Source organism: Eulemur rufifrons, chromosome 6, assembly GCF_041146395.1.
Source record: "Eulemur rufifrons isolate Redbay chromosome 6, OSU_ERuf_1, whole genome shotgun sequence".
NCBI classification, from domain to species: Eukaryota; Metazoa; Chordata; class Mammalia; order Primates; family Lemuridae; genus Eulemur; species Eulemur rufifrons.
In genome coordinates this window covers 18,437,674-18,454,117 of record NC_090988.1, presented here as the reverse complement: position 1 = coordinate 18,454,117, position 16,444 = coordinate 18,437,674, and the positions used below count along the sequence as shown (strand labels likewise).

The window sequence follows — 16,444 nt, the reverse complement described above, 5'->3', positions numbered from 1 at the left end:
TCCCCTTAGGAGACTCCTGATGAAAATCAGTATTTTATATACCCACAACCAACTCCCAAACTCCAGCTGTAACTTTATTCTACCTTCTCCAACTTCAGAGTTCCAACCTTAGAGGACAGAGCATTACGTGGAGGGAGGCTAAAGACCTGATAGGAAAAAAGTGATAATGACGGGCCCCATGGTCCATTTCCGGGTTTCTTCCCAGAGCAATTCAAAACCTCTAAAATAAGGTCAAGTAACACAAAAGGCTTGTACTTGCATCACCAGCTGTTTAGAAAGTGTGCGTAGGTCTCTGACTCAGACCAGGTGTCCTCCTCACCATGGGCAAGGGCTGGTGGGGAAGACACTCCCAGCCTTATTCCAATAGTAATAAATAACCCTGCGGTATGAGCAGCACTGGAGACTGGCCCATGCATGACCCGCCCACTGCTACCGCTGTGGAGCCAGGCCAGCCTCATAGCCCTCCGTCTTCATGTCATTGAGCCCTAGCTCCTCGTTTTGATCAAAGGTGCGCTTATAACGCTCCACCTTCATCTCAGGATCATCTTCAGGTGCATACACATTCTGCAAGGCCAAGGACAGATAATCAGTGCCTGTGCCATTGTGCCATTCCCCCTCCCTGCAGGCAGCTTCCAAGTCCCACTTGCCCAAGAACTTAATGAGGTTTTTGTTCTCTAAGGGCCCCCAATTCCCCAAGGCTGTGCTGAACTAGTGAGCAGCAACAGAGCCCACATGGGTCAGGAGTGGGACAGCACAGCCCCAGGCAGAATCAAGGAACCGTCTGCCTAAAAAAAATCGTATATGTACTTTCTTATGAAAAGTGTGGCAATGGTCTTAATCGAGGAAGGAACTCAGAATAGTTTTGACTGACCCATAAGTGCTCCATAAATAGTAAAGTTACATCAATCACAAGACTATCCTGCCCAGTCAGCTTAAAGCCTCTCAGTTTTCCTACCATTTCTCCTCATTCTACAATCAGATTTGCAAATTGAAAACTCTAGAGCTGGGGATAAGAACCAGACTATAGGAGGAAAGGAGTCTAGGAGTATCCTTTTTTTCCCTTCTTTACATACAGTTATAACCCCTCCCACCTTCCCCCCTTTCTCCTTTATTTTCTAAGGAGTTCCCTGATAAAAAGCAGTCCATTTAGAATCAAGATTTTCAGTTTCTGGGGAAACGATACAAATTCAAGAAAGATCAGAAAATACTTCGCTGTGAAACATCATGGAAGATCTACGATACCTGCAAGTAACTGTTTCCTGCTGGATCATCCATAATAAAGTGGGCCTTCACGTTACCCTCAATGATCTAAAGGAGAAAGAGAATACAGCAGGTAAATTTTACATGCTCCTGATAGGAAAGGGCTATGTCTGCCAGACAACAGCCAACCCAATTTATATTACAGAATCTCCAAAAGTTTTAAGAATTGGTGAAATTAGGTACCTCTGGTAGTGGAATGGAAAGGATCTAAAATAAGGACTGTTTGAAAGTTATTTCAACCATTCAACATCCTCAATCTCATCTCCCACTCCAATGGCCAACAGTTGTTTTTGTTTCCCTGAAGAAGTTATCACACCCAGCTATGGGCTAGGGGATACTGGCCCAGGCAAGGGGAGAGAAAAAGGAATCAAAAACAAGGTTAAATGAATGTATGCTTATTGGAAACAGACATACACACCCCCGACCCTCTTCCCACAGTTCTCAGAACACTGCCAGCCACGCCTTTACCTTCAGGTTAGGAAATGGAACAGCCACTGATGAGAATCTGACCAGCCCAGGAAGAAAGACCTAACAATTCTGGAACTGGGGGCTACCTTAACAAAATAGCTGAGCTAAATCCCTCTAGGATGAGCCCCCTGTCAACAAGACTCACCCCTACTCAAGTTTTTACTCCTCTACTTGTAAGCAGACAATCAATGATTATCAGACATCTAAGCAAGGCCCCTAACATTGCTATTTTTAAAAAAGCTCTTAGAAAATAAAAATGCTGGTGGAAATGAAAACCTCAACTTAAGGGTTGGAAAATAAAGTTAAGAGAATCTCCCAAAGCAGAGCAAAATACCAAGAAACTGAAAATAAGACATAAAAAGTAAGTTACAAAAGACCAGACAAATAAGTCTAATATCTAAAACCCAGGAATTTTCAGGAGTAAACAGAGAAAAACAATCTTCAATAGAGTAATTCAAGACAGCTTCCTAGAACTGAACCACATGAGTTTTCCAGGTTGAAAAGACCTACCAAGTGCTTAGCACAGTTGTTGAAAACTGACCTACACCAAGGCACATCATGAAATTTCACATCACTAGAGACAAAAAGATCACAATAGGTCACATACAAAAGAGAGGAATCAGAATGGCTTTAGCGTTCTCAATAGCCAAACTGGAAACTGGGAGACAGTAGTGCAATGTCTTCAAAATTCTGATGAAAAATCATTTCTATCCTAGAATTCTATCCCCAGCCAATAATCACTCTAGCGTGAAGGTAGAATAAAGAAATTCTCAGATAGGAAAGGTTCCAGAAATCTCATTTCCCATGTACTCTTTCTCTGGAAGCTACTTCTGAGCTACTTACTTTGTTGGAGAAGCAGCTCCAACAAAATAAGGGAGAAAACCAAGAAAGATGACGACATGGGATGCAGGAAACCAGAATAATCACCAACCTGATGGTTAGATGTTCAAAAAATGGCAAGAAATGAGTATGCAGCCTCTTGTTCACCAGAGGACTACAAGTACTGGTGACTGGCCAGTGTCCTCTCACCTGGTCCAACTTCTGGCTAAACTCCTGCAGTTTCTCCGTCTGGCCAGGATTGGAACTGTCACCCAGTGTGAAAGGGTTCTTGGTCACCTGCAATAAATGACATCCAAATTGCTTAAGTACCGGCTTTATGTTTGTTAGGCCTGAATAAGCCGGGCAGGGAATAGCAGTGGGTGCCCAGTCAGGGAAGCCTGGTTTCCATTTATCCCATACCACCTTTCTGACCTAGGCAGCCACTCCTGGGGGTCAGTGGGGATCAAGATGATGACAAAACTGGCAATGTGAAACAAAATCTAGGAAAATGTTCTTATAGTATCATCTCTAATCCTAATTAGGAGAAGAAATGAAAAGAAAAAGTACAATTTACAAAGACAAAATGCCCAAGAAATGAGAACCAATTAAGTGAAATAATTCATCAAGACAAACATATGGGCTAAGTCAACACACACATATTTATCTATATGTTGGGAAGTGTTAGGTGCTAGAAGGACTCTCGTCCCCTCACTTTACAGTGAAATAAATGACTTACACAAAATAACTACAATGTCCCCAAGTTAGGCCTGGGAATTTCCATTCAAAATTTCCCATAAACTTAGCTTTACAATCCAAAATAACACTTAAGTCTCTTAAACCAGCTATAAGGTAAACCTCCAATCACCAGCAAGGAAGTCAGAGGTCTTCTAGTCCCTTTCCCCACAGCCAAATTGCTAGGAGAAGCTGCAGACACTACTTAGAGACTCACCAGTTCCCGGACGTCTTTCAGCAGTCCCTCCAGTGTGGTGAACTTGCCCCCGAGGACAGCCATTCCCAGTTCAAATTCTAGCTCCGGAATTTCCACACTACACGTCTCAGACTATGAGATGACAAGTCAGTTTAAGCTCTAAGTCAGGAGCAAAGAAAGCCAACCAGAGGCCTCCTGCCAAATTAATACCGCCAGTGATAATTTGGGGACAAAGTCAGCTGTCCCAGTTTTCTCTGACTCCCTAGTTAAAGCTAGAGACTCACCCCTGTCCATCAGAACCACAGAAATGGAACTAACTTAATAAAGAGAAACTCTGAGTCATAGCTTTAAGCTGTCAGGTATCCTGTCATTAGGAGTCAGAGAAGAGGGCCCATATAAACTCTGGAAGCCAAAAAGCTGCCAAGTCATCAGAAAGAGCTTATAGGTCACCTTCTGAATCTGTAATTCCAACCATGAATTAACCCTGTACAGGGAGCCTCAAACCCAGGGAAGTAGGAGGTACCTCATGTCCCTGAACGTTACTTTAAACAGACAATTTCCCCCTGGATGGAGACAGCCCATTCAGCCTTTGAGGAAGATAGCCACTTTCCCAAGCAGGTGTTACCTTGAGGAGGTCTCTGGTCATATCTGAGGGATCTGTGATGTGGAGAGTGATCCTGGTGCCCAAGGGCTCTACTGCTCCTCCAGATTTCACCTGCACAGGTAACAGTCAGGAGCAACAACAGAGAGAATACCTTGAGCCTCACCTGGTACCCGGGAGGCTCAGCACAGCTTGGCCCTCCAAGCAGGCCCACTAACAGCTACCAAGGACAGAGCATTCAAAAGTGATAGTGGCAGTGGTCACCCAAACAGAAAACACCGACAGCTAACCAGAAACAGAGTGCCTAGCCCCAGTAACATGCCAAACCTATCCCAAATCGCTAAGAAACTCTGAATTTACCTTTAAAAAAATCTGACTCTTGGGGTTGAAAGAGACTTTTAAGTATTTATTCTAGTCCTTTCATCTACTGTGTCCAATGTGTGGATCCCCTTCGTAATATTCTGGTTTAAGAACTTAATCAGCTTATACTTAGATACACTCAGGGAAAGGGAATTTATAACTCTCCAAGGCAGCCCATTCTATTTTCAGGCAGCTCTGTTAAGTTCTTCATTATGAAGTTAAAATCTGCCTCCCTGAACTTCTGCCGCTCTGAGGAGTGGGTTAAAAGTCTCCTCTCTCTTCTACATAATCAACCTTTAGTATGTCTTAAACAAGTTCTGGAATCTCTGTTCTCTCAGCTAATTCCCAGTTCCTTAAAGGGCTCCTCATCCTACCCAAGCCTAAGAGAAAGACCCAAACTGCCCCACCCTCAATCCTGAAACAGTACATTTAGGAAGGATGAAAGTTAGAAGGGGGTTACCCTGAAGCTAGTTTTCTTCCCAAACGATGGCGCCCACCTACCTCATTGGTCCGATGCCCGCAGTTCTCACAGTTGGTAGCCATGATGATAACCTCCTTAAAGTGAGGGATTTCTGCAAGATGGAATTAAGGAAATCTACTTCCAAGAAAGCAAGACCACCCTCTGGGGAAAAACAAAGCCAAACCCCACACAGACGCTGGTCCCAGGACTACAGGAAATATATCACAAAAGGCAACCTAACTCTGAGTCCTCCAGAAAAAAGCAAATTCTCAACTTGTGGTGATCCTTGTTCACACATGTTTGAAGGCATAGCTCAGACCACACACATATAGCCTCAAGCCACGGCCTAATTTTCTCTTTGAACCCAAAAGCCAAGGTATACAGTCTAATCAAAGGCAACATCCTCCTTCTCAATGGGAAAAAAGTATATGCTTTCCTTGAAGGGATGCTCCCAGCCTGATTATAATCTTCATGCCTGAGTCAGATGAAGAGCAACCCAATTGCTTGACAAAAGATACGTACTAGCTTCATGTTGGTCTGAGCCGGAGCATTGCATTCTGGGCAGTTTGTGTTGAATTGCAGCACCTGTAACACAATATAGGGACACAGGGTGAGTCCTCCCAGGCAGGATGCCCAGGCTACAGACATTCAGTTGGTATACTCGTGCTCATCCATGCTGCTGGTGAGGAGACACTGAACAGCATCGGTCTCAGACCACAACTCTGCTCCTTTCTCAACGGTAGCCAACATGACTCACTTCATTTCTGAGATCTTCCTCTTGTGGCTTCTCTGCTGGTGCTTCTGCCTAAAATAGCAGAGATGCAAATCACAAGTTGGCAGGTTTATCTCAGCATCCCCAACACCCTGCTCTGAAGTGGGAGAAAATACTCTGGCTGACTTATGTCAGCTGCTACCTCATGGGTTGGACAGAGAAGCCAGAAAGCAAAGCCTCAATCAAGGGAAGAACAAGGCTCAAGATAGGATCACAGCCACTGCCATCAACTCTGGGAAGTTTACCCAAGTCCTTGACATCAGCTAGATGAGAGGCACAAACAAGCTGAGATAGGGTACACAGGCCATCAGTAGCAAAGTACATTCCCACCGACTCCAAGCAATCCAGACTGTAAGATAATTCCAGAGCATTCTTCTGGCTTCTTCAGTCCACTTACTTGGAGCCCCAGCATCTCTTCTTGCAGTAGGGTCCGGTTGTAGTGTGTGATTACCAAGGCATCATCTTTCTGGGGAGCATGGGGATTTTCCACAAAGCTGTTCCCTGCAGGATCGTCAATGATCTAACACATGGGTAGGTAAAGAGATAAGTCATTACAACAGGAAATCATGTACAATCGTCCACCTACCATCAGACCACTCAGGCACCACACTAGAAAAATTCCAGACAGTCTTAATGGTCTCTCCTCCCCCAATAAAGGGCATCTCTAGTCCCTCAATACTCACCAGAGTGAAAGGGGTGGCCACTTGCTTTAGCTCCTTCAGTTTGACAATGAACTCATCAATTCTTTCAGCTGTGGCATCTTTGTTTGCCTGCCATGAACAGAGAGGAAAAGCATCAGCCCTGGTGGTCTACTTTATGCCCCACCCCTTGTCATACTCAGGTCACTTCCATTAGGAAGTTGCCACCTGTCTCAGTTTCAGTGGGAACAGAGTGACTCAGACTTCACAATGAGAAGGAGCAAACAAGTATGAAGTTGATGCATAGTGGCAGATGAGCCTCATCTTCTCGCTCACTCAACCATTTAGCCCAGGCACTCATGCCAGGTTAGGGATATAACAGTAAATACATCACAGTCCTCTCATGGGGCTCCCCAGCTATCTAGGAAGACAAATAACTAAATATGCAGTTATATTACTTCCATCATAATAAATATAATGATCCATCAATTATAATAATGGAATATTCAGGAAGCACAGATAACCCAAAGGGATTAGGAATATACATTGCGGGAGGGAAGTAGAAAGGACAAAGAGTACAACATATGCAACACCTTGGCAGTTAGAGCATCAACATATGCTTTCCCAACAAGTTCTCCGGCATGTAGTCAGAGACAGTTTAGACACATGGGAAGCTGAACACTATTTAGATGCATATTAGCAATTATTCCTTGAGCTGCTGTAATCAAAAAACCCCAGCTCACCCTTCGTGTGGGCTGGTCCTGCTCCAGGCCAAAGATAGCACGGTTGATCAATCCTTCAACAGTGGTCAGAGCTGGTGAATGAGAACAAAAGACAAGTTAAGTCTTAGCTCTGCTATCAAGTGCCTGCATGACCCTGGGCAACTCACTTGAACTCTCTGGGCCTTAAATCCCTCACCCATAAAATGTGGTAGCCAAGTTTAAGGTTCCATTTATCTCTGATAACAGTGGTACCAAAATTCTATAATAAACACATTATAGTCTTACTATTACTTTCTACTATCTCCAGCTATATCACTTAAGCTTTCCACTCATGTTAAACCAATAAAGACCACAATGATTACATAACGAAACCCATACACAAGCCATTAGATGTGGCACCAGAGGATTTGCAAGAAAGTGGATAAGATTCCAGCTAGGTGTGAACGCCCAAATACCCTGATCTTAATCTTACCTCCCTTCTGGCTGAAGGCAGGAATTTCAAAATCCAGCTCAGGGATCCTTGTGGTGGCAGAGTCAGTCTTCACTACTTCTCTGTTCATGTCCTGGGCAGAAATGAAAACTTTCAGTCCAAAGAGGTCAGCCTCTTCCCAGGAAATAACCACACTGTCAGCCTCCATCAGACCCCAGCCCAGCTGTTTCTCCCTCTCTCCCCTCCAGAGGGTCCAAACTACTTCCAAACAGTACAAGTGGTGTGAGCCAGGCTGTCCAAATGGTGAGAATACTACTCATAACAACTACTGCTCATTTTATACCCTCTGACACAACTTACAAAGCGTTTTCACAAATCGTACCTCACTGGAGCAGATGAAAGCACCAATACCATTTTACAAAAGAGGAAACTATATGGCTCAGAGACATAGGGGGATTTATTTAAGGTCCAACCGCCTGGACCAGATTTCTGACTTTAGTCCTCCAGCTTTCTCTAGGATATTGGGGTACCTGCTCGGAGCTCCTCTCACCTCCAGGGCCCTGACAGTCAAAGTGTAACGCACTCCCTGGTCCTGGATCCTGCCTGCCGACTGGATCTCCGTGTTGTTCCAGCCACAGTGCTCACAGGAAAAGGAGCTCACTATTATTTCTCTGAAGAAGGGGATCTTGGTGAGCAGGAGGCGCGTTATACCCTGGGGAAGCAGAAAGCAGCGAATTAAAGAATCAATGAAACCGCCCAGCGGTCTCCCGGGCGCGCCTCCGGGTCCCGGACTGAGCCCACCTGGCCGTGGGTCCAACTCCCGGTCCCTCCCCGCCTAAGCCCTACCCTCCCGCTGCCCGCGGCCGCGCCCCCGCCTCACGTTGTTGTAACAGTTCATGCACAGCGACTCGATCTCAGTGGGTTGCTGCTCCTCGTCCTCGGCGCTGATGGGCCGGAACAAGTGTCCTGCGGCGAGCGACGGGGCCGGGTCGGGCGAGGAGGCGGTGGTGGCCCCCGGGGGCGCGGTCTCCACGGCCCCGCTAGCCGCCATGACCGCCACGCGCAGCTCAGGCCTCGACTTCCGGCTTCCGGCTTCCGGCTTCCGCTGCCCTCGCGGCCCCACCCCCTTTCCCCGGCACTTCCGCCTGCTGCAGCTCGCGCTGTCAGGGAAGAGGCCTCCGACTCTGGGCCGTCGAGGAACAGCCGCTGACAAGGACTCCCGGTTCCCGGAATTATGTGGCTCGGACTTCCAAAGCCAGCCAGACCCACCTCAACTCAGCCGTCACTTCCCCCAAGACGCCCTTTCAGACCCAGGGCAGTTTGTTGTTCCTTTGCGATAGCTCCACTGCACAGGGTTCTACTGGTCCATGGAAGAGGCCTGGCTTGTCCCAGGGTATCTCCGAGGAGGTGCGGCCCGGACCTGAGCTTGCTTCGTTTCACTGTTGAGCCAGACGCTGCTTGGATTCTAAGTCCTCCTCTCCAGGTGGCTCAGCCGCCTCCTCTCTCTCAGTCCCTCAATCCCTCTCCCTTTCTGTTCCTCCCACTCCCTATTTCTGTCTGTCCTCATAAGCACCTCCCCAAATTGCAGCCTCAAATACCCAGCCCTTATTTTTATCCCCACCCCCTCATCCTCACCACATCCTACCCTGGCTGACTCACCCTTTCCCAGTTTCCTAACAACACAAATAACACCTCTTTTTTGGTACTTTTCTTTCTAGCACTTCCTATCCCTGTGCTGGGGACAGCCCAGTTCTGTCTAAACCCAGGGTGTCAGGGAAGACCTGCCTGCCAGAGTGATGAGCCCAGATTCATGTGGGATCTGTGCTCCAAGAGGGAGGGGGAGGTGCTGAGACCAGCAGGCTGAGCTGGGAGAAAAGAGTGCTGGACAGGAGGGTGCAAAGGGAAAGGGGTGGGTTTACCCTTTCCTCTCCCCCAACCTCTCACTTCCAACTGCACAGTTCCCAGAGGATCTATGAGGAGCTTTGGTGCCCTAGAATGAGTGTGTATATGGAGGGGAGGGTTGAGAGTTTGGGGGTCCCAAGAAGAGAGTCAGTCATAAAAAGAGACCATTCAAAGTCTGGAACAGCAGGAACAAAGGAGACAGGCCACCCCAGCAGTCTCAGGTCCACCAAGGCCACAGTTCCTCTAGCGACAGCATGCTTTTCATGCACACCATCCTGTGGTAAGCAGACTGGTGAGCCATGTAGGTGCAGAAGGAGGATCTCAAACCCAAGCCCCATACCCCAGGTGTGACAGCTGTTGTCTAGCCAGGTGCCCTGATGCAGAGCCCAGCCACAGCTCCTCTGACAGACCTGGGCTGGGAGGGGGTCACTAAGAAAGAACAGCAAGGGAATGGAGTGGGTGATGAGGGTGCTTTCGGGACAGTGGTGAGGTCACTGCTTCAGACATGGTCTGAGTGAGAGCCATTCCAGGCAAACAAACTTCCATCATAAGCATCGGTTTCATTTGAGCCAGAAGTCTAGACTTCAGCCTGGAGTCAGGAGGTAGAGGCTGGAGATGGGGAGGGCACACAGTATGCTCCCCAGAGCATTAAGAAGCCCCTAGAGTTTAGAGGGCTCAGCCCCATACTTAAGTGCAGAGCTATGTAAGCAAATATGGGCTCTGTCCTCTCCCATCGAAGCCCCCACAATACATACCCACCAGCATCAGAGCCAGCAGGGATATATACACACATACCATCAGATGCTCTCCCCATCATATTTCGCTTTTTTCTCCCTTCTATTCTCCTAACAGAAGCTGTTGTGGCAACCCTGGGGAGACAAGTGCTCTTTGTGGACCAGCCATAGCAGTGGCCATCAAGCAGTCAGAAATGACAGGAGCCAAACTCCAGAAAGTAGTGGCACAGGCTTCCAGCACTATGGCCAACAGGCTTGCAGGTAATTACCCGCACATATAGTGCCTCTCCCTCCCTACTCCCTCCCCCCTGAATTAAGCCACTCAGGAGGATTCCCAAAAGAGCACAGGAAGCTGGGTTTGCAAAGCCTGGTGAGTGTAATGCATCCAGATGGGGAGTCGCAGGAGACTGGATATGCTGGGGAGAGTAGCTCCTTCCGTGGCCTCGCCTATTCTGTGCAGGACCCTTCACCATCCACCCACCAGGCCACTTTCAAGGACTGAGCCATGCAAGAGGCTGTGGTCCAGGGCTCCCCAGACGAGGAGCTGGGAAGTGGACCTGGGCAAGTAGACCCTCAGGGCTCCTCCAGATGGCCATGGCCCTGGTCATGAAGGTTGTAGGTGATGTCCTCCCACAGGTCGTGCAGACGGGCCTGCAGCTTGCTCAGGGCCTTGCCACTGTCCGCTTGTTGGAACTCAGGGGCGAAGGCGCTGTGGCCTGGAGGGGGCGGCGCTAGTTGCTGCTGGACCTCCTCAGTCTCCTGGTCTATGGCGCGAGTAAAGGCAGCGATCTGCAGGAACGTGTCGTGGCGGAAAGCCTGGAGTCGCTGACGCACCTCATCGGAGAGCACGTGGGGGTCTGGGCCGGCCCCCTCCTCAGCCCTGTCTGCGCTGGCGCTGGCGCTGGCAAAGGCGCTACTGAGCTCTTTGCGCAGCTGGTCCAGGTTCTGCTGGATGTGCGCGTGCAGAGCCTTGGCCTTGAGCGTGAGTTTGTGCGAGAGCATCTGCACGCAGCGGCTGAGGCGTGCGGGGCTGGCGGCGGCGTGCGGAGCTACACTGCGGTGCAGCGCCTGCACTTGGTGCCGGATGCCGCTCACCAGGCGCTCGGCGTACGGGTGGAAGAGCTCTTTGACGCGGCCGGTGTGATGCACCACGCGGCTCTGCAGTTCCTGCAGCAAGCCCCGCGCCTCGTTCACACTCCCCAGCAGCTGGGCCTTGGTGTCTTCTCCCACCAGGCGCAACTGCTCCTGCAGCTCCTGTACGCGCAGGGCCACCTGCTCCATCAGATCCATCGTGTAGGGCTTCAGCTGCTGCCGCAAGCCCTCTAAATTCCAGCCCACCAGCTCGTGCGCCTCTGCCATGTAGGGCTCCAGGTGCGTCCTCACCTCCTCCAACTCCTCCTGCAGCTGCTGCCTCATGCCCACCGGGTCCTGTGGGAGCCGAGGAGGCTCCCTCCCCTGTCCACTCAGAGGGCCCAGCTTTTCCAGTAACTTGTCCATGTTGTTGAGGTCTTTCTCAAGGCTGTCTTTCAGACTCCTGGGGAAGGGGACAGATCCAGGCCATCAGACAGCCAGCCCCTATCATCTCCTTTGCCCCAGAGACATCGCGCACTGATCCCCTGGGGAAACTAAGGATGCAGGGTGGTGGCCCCAGGGCCGGGTGCTCTAGTCCTAAGCCCTGGCCACCCTCAACTCCTCGCACACGAAACACAAACACATTGCATGTGCAAATCCAGACCTACAACATTGTCCATGCAAACACAGATGCCCCAAGACTCTCACACCATCCTTTTATTATGGGGGCTCCAGTGGGACTCCTCTCAGTTGATCCCAGGCCCCGAGCCTCAGTGAGCAAGGGGACAGTAGCTGTAGCAACGTCAAGGTGGGGGCTGTGGGCAGGGGACACTGAAGAGCCCTGGACTGCCGGGAGATGGGGCAGAGCTAGTACCACTCTGTTCCTGTGTCCCAGTGGGGACCACGGCAGTTGAAGCTTCAGAGGCAGCACATACCCCATCCCTAGACTGTCTCCTCCCTTCTCCCACACCTCTTGCCCTCACCACTCACGCATGGTCCCGTGCCAGCTTCTGCTGCTGGATGTGCTCCACCCTGTCTTTGTCCCTGCTGCTCTGGCTGAAGTAGTCCCAGAAGCTTTTCCTGGCCTGGGTGGCTGAAAGCACTGTGGATAGGGATGGGGTGATTAAGGGCTGGGTTCTCCTCCCCTGGGGTGCACAGGCCCCTCGGTGCAGCCTCCACCGCACCCCCACATTAAAGGCAGGATTGGAGACCCACCTGAGAGGAGAGCCAGTGCCCAAGTGAGGACTGCAGCCGGGCTTGCCATTATCAGCTCTGAGAAGGAAGAATGGAGGCCCACTTAGGGCGAAGAAGAAAAGGCACAGATACCTCCTAGGGAGCTTGCTCCAGGGAGCCCTGCTCCAGGGGCAACCTGCCCCAGATCCTGTTAACCCTTCTGTGGGGTGTCGGGAGCATAGAGCTGTTGGGGCTCAAGAGGACTGACCTAGGGGAGCCCGGGAGGCTGGGAGGGAAGGCATGTCCTCAGACATTGGGGAGGCTGCTCTTTTCTCACCTCAGTCACACAGTAGGGAGCTTTGCAAAGCTTCTCCCCACCACCACCTTTCCCAGACCCCAGGAGCAGCTCCCTGGACTCCTCTGCCACCTCTCCCCTGCTCACCTGTCTTCCTAACTCCCATTTCATGGCGGGAAAACTGAGGCATATCAAGGGGGAAGAAGCAACTCTGCCCCAGTGCTCCAAGAGGATGTCTTGGTTGCCCCCCCCACCTGCTCTCTCCTGAGGCCCCCTGCAATCCCCTCCCTTGGGACTCCAACCTCCCTCCCTCTGTCCTGGCTGCTTACCTGCTCCGTTCTGGGCACAGAGCAGACATTCTGCTTTATACTCCAGGGGCCTGGGCCTCTGGCAACAATTGCTCTGAGTAAATACCACGTGGAGGTTCAAAGAAGGTTGACCTCAGCTGCCTCCCGGAGCTCACCTCGTGCCCTGTTCCTGGCACCCAGAGGGTTAATGAGTGCCTTGGTATCAGGAGGCTTTCCCAGTGGAGAAGGGCTTCCTGGAAAGCTTTACTAAGAATGGGACTGAACTCCTCACTCTGTTCTCCCAAAGCTGCATGACCTTCACCGACCTGCTGGTTGGCCCATCAATAGTGAGGAGCCTGTCTGCCTGCCAAGGGCCCCTCTCTTACACAACTACCCAGAGGCACTGTGCCCCAGCTGGCCAGATAGGGACAGTGGCCAGCTGCCAACCAGAACCATTCAGCAGCCCTTCCCAGCTCCATCAGGCTACTCAGACAGCCTGGGAAGAGCCAGCATTCAAAGGGTTAAAGACCTTCCCACATCCTGCAATAGTCCTGGAGCAAGCAGGGAACCCCAGGCAGGGTGAAGATGAGATGGTAAGAGGCATCTTGGCCAGGGTCTCAGAGCCCAAGGAATTGGAGCAAGAGGAGGATTCTCCCCATGGAGAAAGGCTGAACTCCATGCATAAGGCCTCTGAGGCAGGCAAGCCAAAAAGCCCAGATCCTTCTCTGATGACCTGCCTACTCCATGTAGTGTACTTATGCACACGCATGCATAAGCTCCTGATTCTTGCTCCTAAATGTGTATCGAATGGATCCCCTCTCCTCTAGTTCCACCACTGTCACAGCCCCAGTTATCGCCCACCTTGATTGTGTTCATAAGCCCCAACAGGTCTCTCTGCCGCAGTCCTCCCAGTTCAACTCGCCCTCTATGATGGCTTATCCCAGCTCATTTCCTGTCTCATCTCCTGCCACACAAAACCTCGGCATTCCCGCCTCTTTCAGGACCCTGGCCCTGTATACATGCTATTCCCACTGCTTGAAATACCTATCTCCTGGCAAACATTTATTCGGTTTTTTTTTTTTTTTTTTCAGACTTAGTTTGTATTAGGCTTGGCTGCAAGTGACAAAAGAGAGAGAGAGAGAGAGAGAGAATAGCTTAAACAAGTGGAATTTTATTTTTTTCTTTCACATGAATGTAGCCACCCAGGCTCCTTCTGTCTTATTTCACTATTATCCTCAACAAGAGGCTCACGCCCAATTCCAGCTGCTCCAGCTCCAACCATCAATCCTACCTCCCAGGGAGCAAGAAGGAGAAAAAGGAGAAGGACCTGTTCCCTCCCTTTAAAGACACATCCCAGATATTGCTCTTACCATTTTTACTGACATCCCAGTGGCCAGGGCTTAGTCACATGGCTACACTTAACTGACTAGAAAGCTGGGAAATGTAGTTTTTATTCTGGGTGGTTGTATGTCCAACTGAAAAAGGAAGAAGAGGAGAATGGATTTGAGGGGACAATAGTAGTCCCTGCTGCACAGCTTCAATGTCACTGCTTTATGCAAGCAGTCACTGAAGGGCACATGATCGATCACTCAGGAGGGTGGCAAGACAGAAGGCAGGGAGACTACTTAGGACTGTTTCAGTGATCCAGGTAATTAATCCAGTAATGAAGGCCTGAGGAAGGCATGGAGATGAGGGTTGGGAGGTATGTATATATACCTGAAGGATATTAAGGCAGCACAATTAGTAGCACTTAGTGACTGATTGGATGAGGGAGGGGAAGGCAGGAAGGAATTCAGATGATTCCCAGGTTTCTGGGCAATTAGGTGCTGGTGAATGTTTCTCTCACCAACAACGGGAGCCTACCGAAGGAAGAGCAGATCAGGACAGAAAATGAGAGTTCGGTTTAACAGGAGTCCTAACTTGAACCTAAGCTGGCTTCCCACAGCATGGGGCAAGCCCAGCTGGGGTCTATTTGCGTATTGGCTGAGAAGCCTCCTAAGAGAAAATGTATTTGAAAATAAAAAAGCAACAGGAACTACAACTCAGGCACAAAACTACAGTTATCAAAGGAGAAGGGAAACTTGGAGTATTTGGGAAGGGTGTGTTTTCAAGGGATGAAAGAATATGGGAGTAGAGAGCCACGAAAATTTGGATTTTGATTATTTGTACCCACAGGCTGGTGTTGCCTGGTACTGGAAGGCCCTCCGCTGGAGATGTTCTGGCAGTTGCATATAGATGTCTGGAGCTCAGGAGAGACATCTTGGCCGGAGACTGAGTTTTTGGAGTCATCGGATGATAGTAGCAGTGGAAGACTTGGAATTGGGTGAGATAACCCAGGGAGAATATGTGTCAGGAGGAAAGAAAAGAACTGAGGTCAGAGAACACCAGTATTTATGGGAAATCTAAGAGGAAATGACCTACAGAGGAAGACTTCAGTGGAGAAAATTAATGCTCTCCAAAGATCCATGCACTCCCCTGCATTTCCCAGACTCCTTTACAATTAGGTTGGGGCCATATGATTAATTCTGGCCACTGGGCTGGGAACAGGAAAAAAGTGGGTCACTTCTGGTGGAGGACAATTAAGAGCAGATGCGAGCTCTCCATACTTTCTCTTTCCTTCCCGTAAGGAGGAAGCAATGAACTACAAGATGGCACCATTTGCAAGAGGGAGGGAGAGGGTCTGTCTTCTCAGTTAGTGCTTGGAGCAGCCCCTCCCACGTAAAAGAGAGGCAGTCAGAGAAGAAGTGTCATCAAAAGAGAGAATAATCACAGTAAGTGTATTGGTTAAATTAGAAATCTGGCTAGTCTGAGAGAGACCAGAATAACAGTGGCTCACACAAGTTACACATTTCTTTTTTCTCCCACATAAAAATTTGTGCTGGTCTGGCAGTACTGCTCCACAAAGCTGGCCAGGGTTTGGAGGCTCTTCCATCCCTATGTGTTGCTCTTTCCACATGATCTAAGATAGCTCCCCACCATGTCCCCATCCAGCCACTGGAAAGGTGACAGAGGGGAGGAGAGTGTACTACTCTTCCTTCTTTTAAGGGCAAAATCTTAACTTCTCCCACTCCATTGGTTAGAACTAGTCACACTACCTGTAAGAAAGGCTGGGAAAGATCATCTTTATTTTGAATGGCCATGAGCCCAGTGCCCAGTTAAAACTCAGAGATTCTACCCTCATACGTTGCTGGAGGGCATGTAAAATGGTGCAGTTGCTTTGGAAAACAGTCTGGCAGTTCTTTAGTGGTTAAGTGTGGAGTCCCCTATGACCCAGCAATTCCACTCCTAGGGATAAACCCAAGGCAAATGAAAACATTACCCCCACAAAAACTTATTCGTGAATGTTCATAGCAACATTGTTCATAATAGTCAAAAAAGTGAAAACACACAAATGTCCATCAAGTATGAATGGATAACAAAATGTGGCATATCCATATAATGGAATATTATTTGGCAATAAAAAGGAATGAAATACTGATACAGGCTACAACACAGATGAACCTTGAAAACATTATGCTAAGTAA

The 16,444-nt window shown here is 49.3% G+C and overlaps 2 protein-coding genes across 3 annotated transcripts; both read right to left on the bottom strand.

Moving 5' to 3' along the window:
* Nucleotides 1-73: 73 nt before the first annotated feature.
* On the bottom strand, nucleotides 74-10,100 carry ZPR1 (ZPR1 zinc finger). Of its 2 annotated transcripts, XM_069470872.1 has the most exons (14): nucleotides 8,339-10,100; nucleotides 8,009-8,170; nucleotides 7,501-7,591; nucleotides 7,050-7,120; nucleotides 6,352-6,438; nucleotides 6,066-6,188; nucleotides 5,654-5,701; nucleotides 5,415-5,481; nucleotides 4,938-5,008; nucleotides 4,101-4,190; nucleotides 3,497-3,607; nucleotides 2,758-2,844; nucleotides 1,243-1,308; nucleotides 74-564 (listed from the first exon to the last, which is right to left on the bottom strand). In XM_069470872.1, the coding sequence occupies exons 1-14, from the start codon at nucleotides 8,507-8,509 to the stop codon at nucleotides 430-432; spliced, it is 1,380 nt and encodes a 459-aa protein (XP_069326973.1). In that variant the 5' UTR covers nucleotides 8,510-10,100; the 3' UTR covers nucleotides 74-429. The 2 variants fall into 2 exon arrangements, with proteins under 2 accessions (XP_069326973.1, XP_069326974.1); XM_069470873.1 differs by lacking the exon at nucleotides 8,009-8,170.
* A 62-nt stretch (nucleotides 10,101-10,162) lies between these two features.
* On the bottom strand, nucleotides 10,163-13,002 carry APOA5 (apolipoprotein A5). The gene is made up of 4 exons (XM_069470874.1): nucleotides 12,963-13,002; nucleotides 12,381-12,437; nucleotides 12,156-12,267; nucleotides 10,163-11,628 (listed from the first exon to the last, which is right to left on the bottom strand). The coding sequence occupies exons 2-4, from the start codon at nucleotides 12,427-12,429 to the stop codon at nucleotides 10,668-10,670; spliced, it is 1,122 nt and encodes a 373-aa protein (XP_069326975.1). The 5' UTR covers nucleotides 12,430-12,437; nucleotides 12,963-13,002; the 3' UTR covers nucleotides 10,163-10,667.
* Between the last annotated feature and the right edge of the window lie 3,442 nt (nucleotides 13,003-16,444).

Excerpts from the sequence above, each read along its gene's own strand:
- ZPR1 (XM_069470872.1), bottom strand. The coding sequence starts at position 8,509 with ATGGCGGCTAGCGGGGCCGTGGAGACCGCGCCCCCGGGGGCCACCACC. Across the intron at positions 5,482-5,653 it reads AGGAAGATCTCAGAAATGAA|GTGCTGCAATTCAACACAAA; the intron begins GTGAGTCATGTT and ends ATTGTGTTACAG. Across the intron at positions 4,191-4,937 it reads GCGGGCATCGGACCAATGAG|GTGAAATCTGGAGGAGCAGT; the intron begins GTAGGTGGGCGC and ends TTACCTGTGCAG.
- APOA5 (XM_069470874.1), bottom strand. The coding sequence starts at position 12,429 with ATGGCAAGCCCGGCTGCAGTCCTCACTTGGGCACTGGCTCTCCTCTCA. Across the intron at positions 12,268-12,380 it reads GGCACTGGCTCTCCTCTCAG|TGCTTTCAGCCACCCAGGCC; the intron begins GTGGGTCTCCAA and ends CCCTATCCACAG. Across the intron at positions 11,629-12,155 it reads AAGCTGGCACGGGACCATGC|GAGTCTGAAAGACAGCCTTG; the intron begins GTGAGTGGTGAG and ends CCCCTTCCCCAG.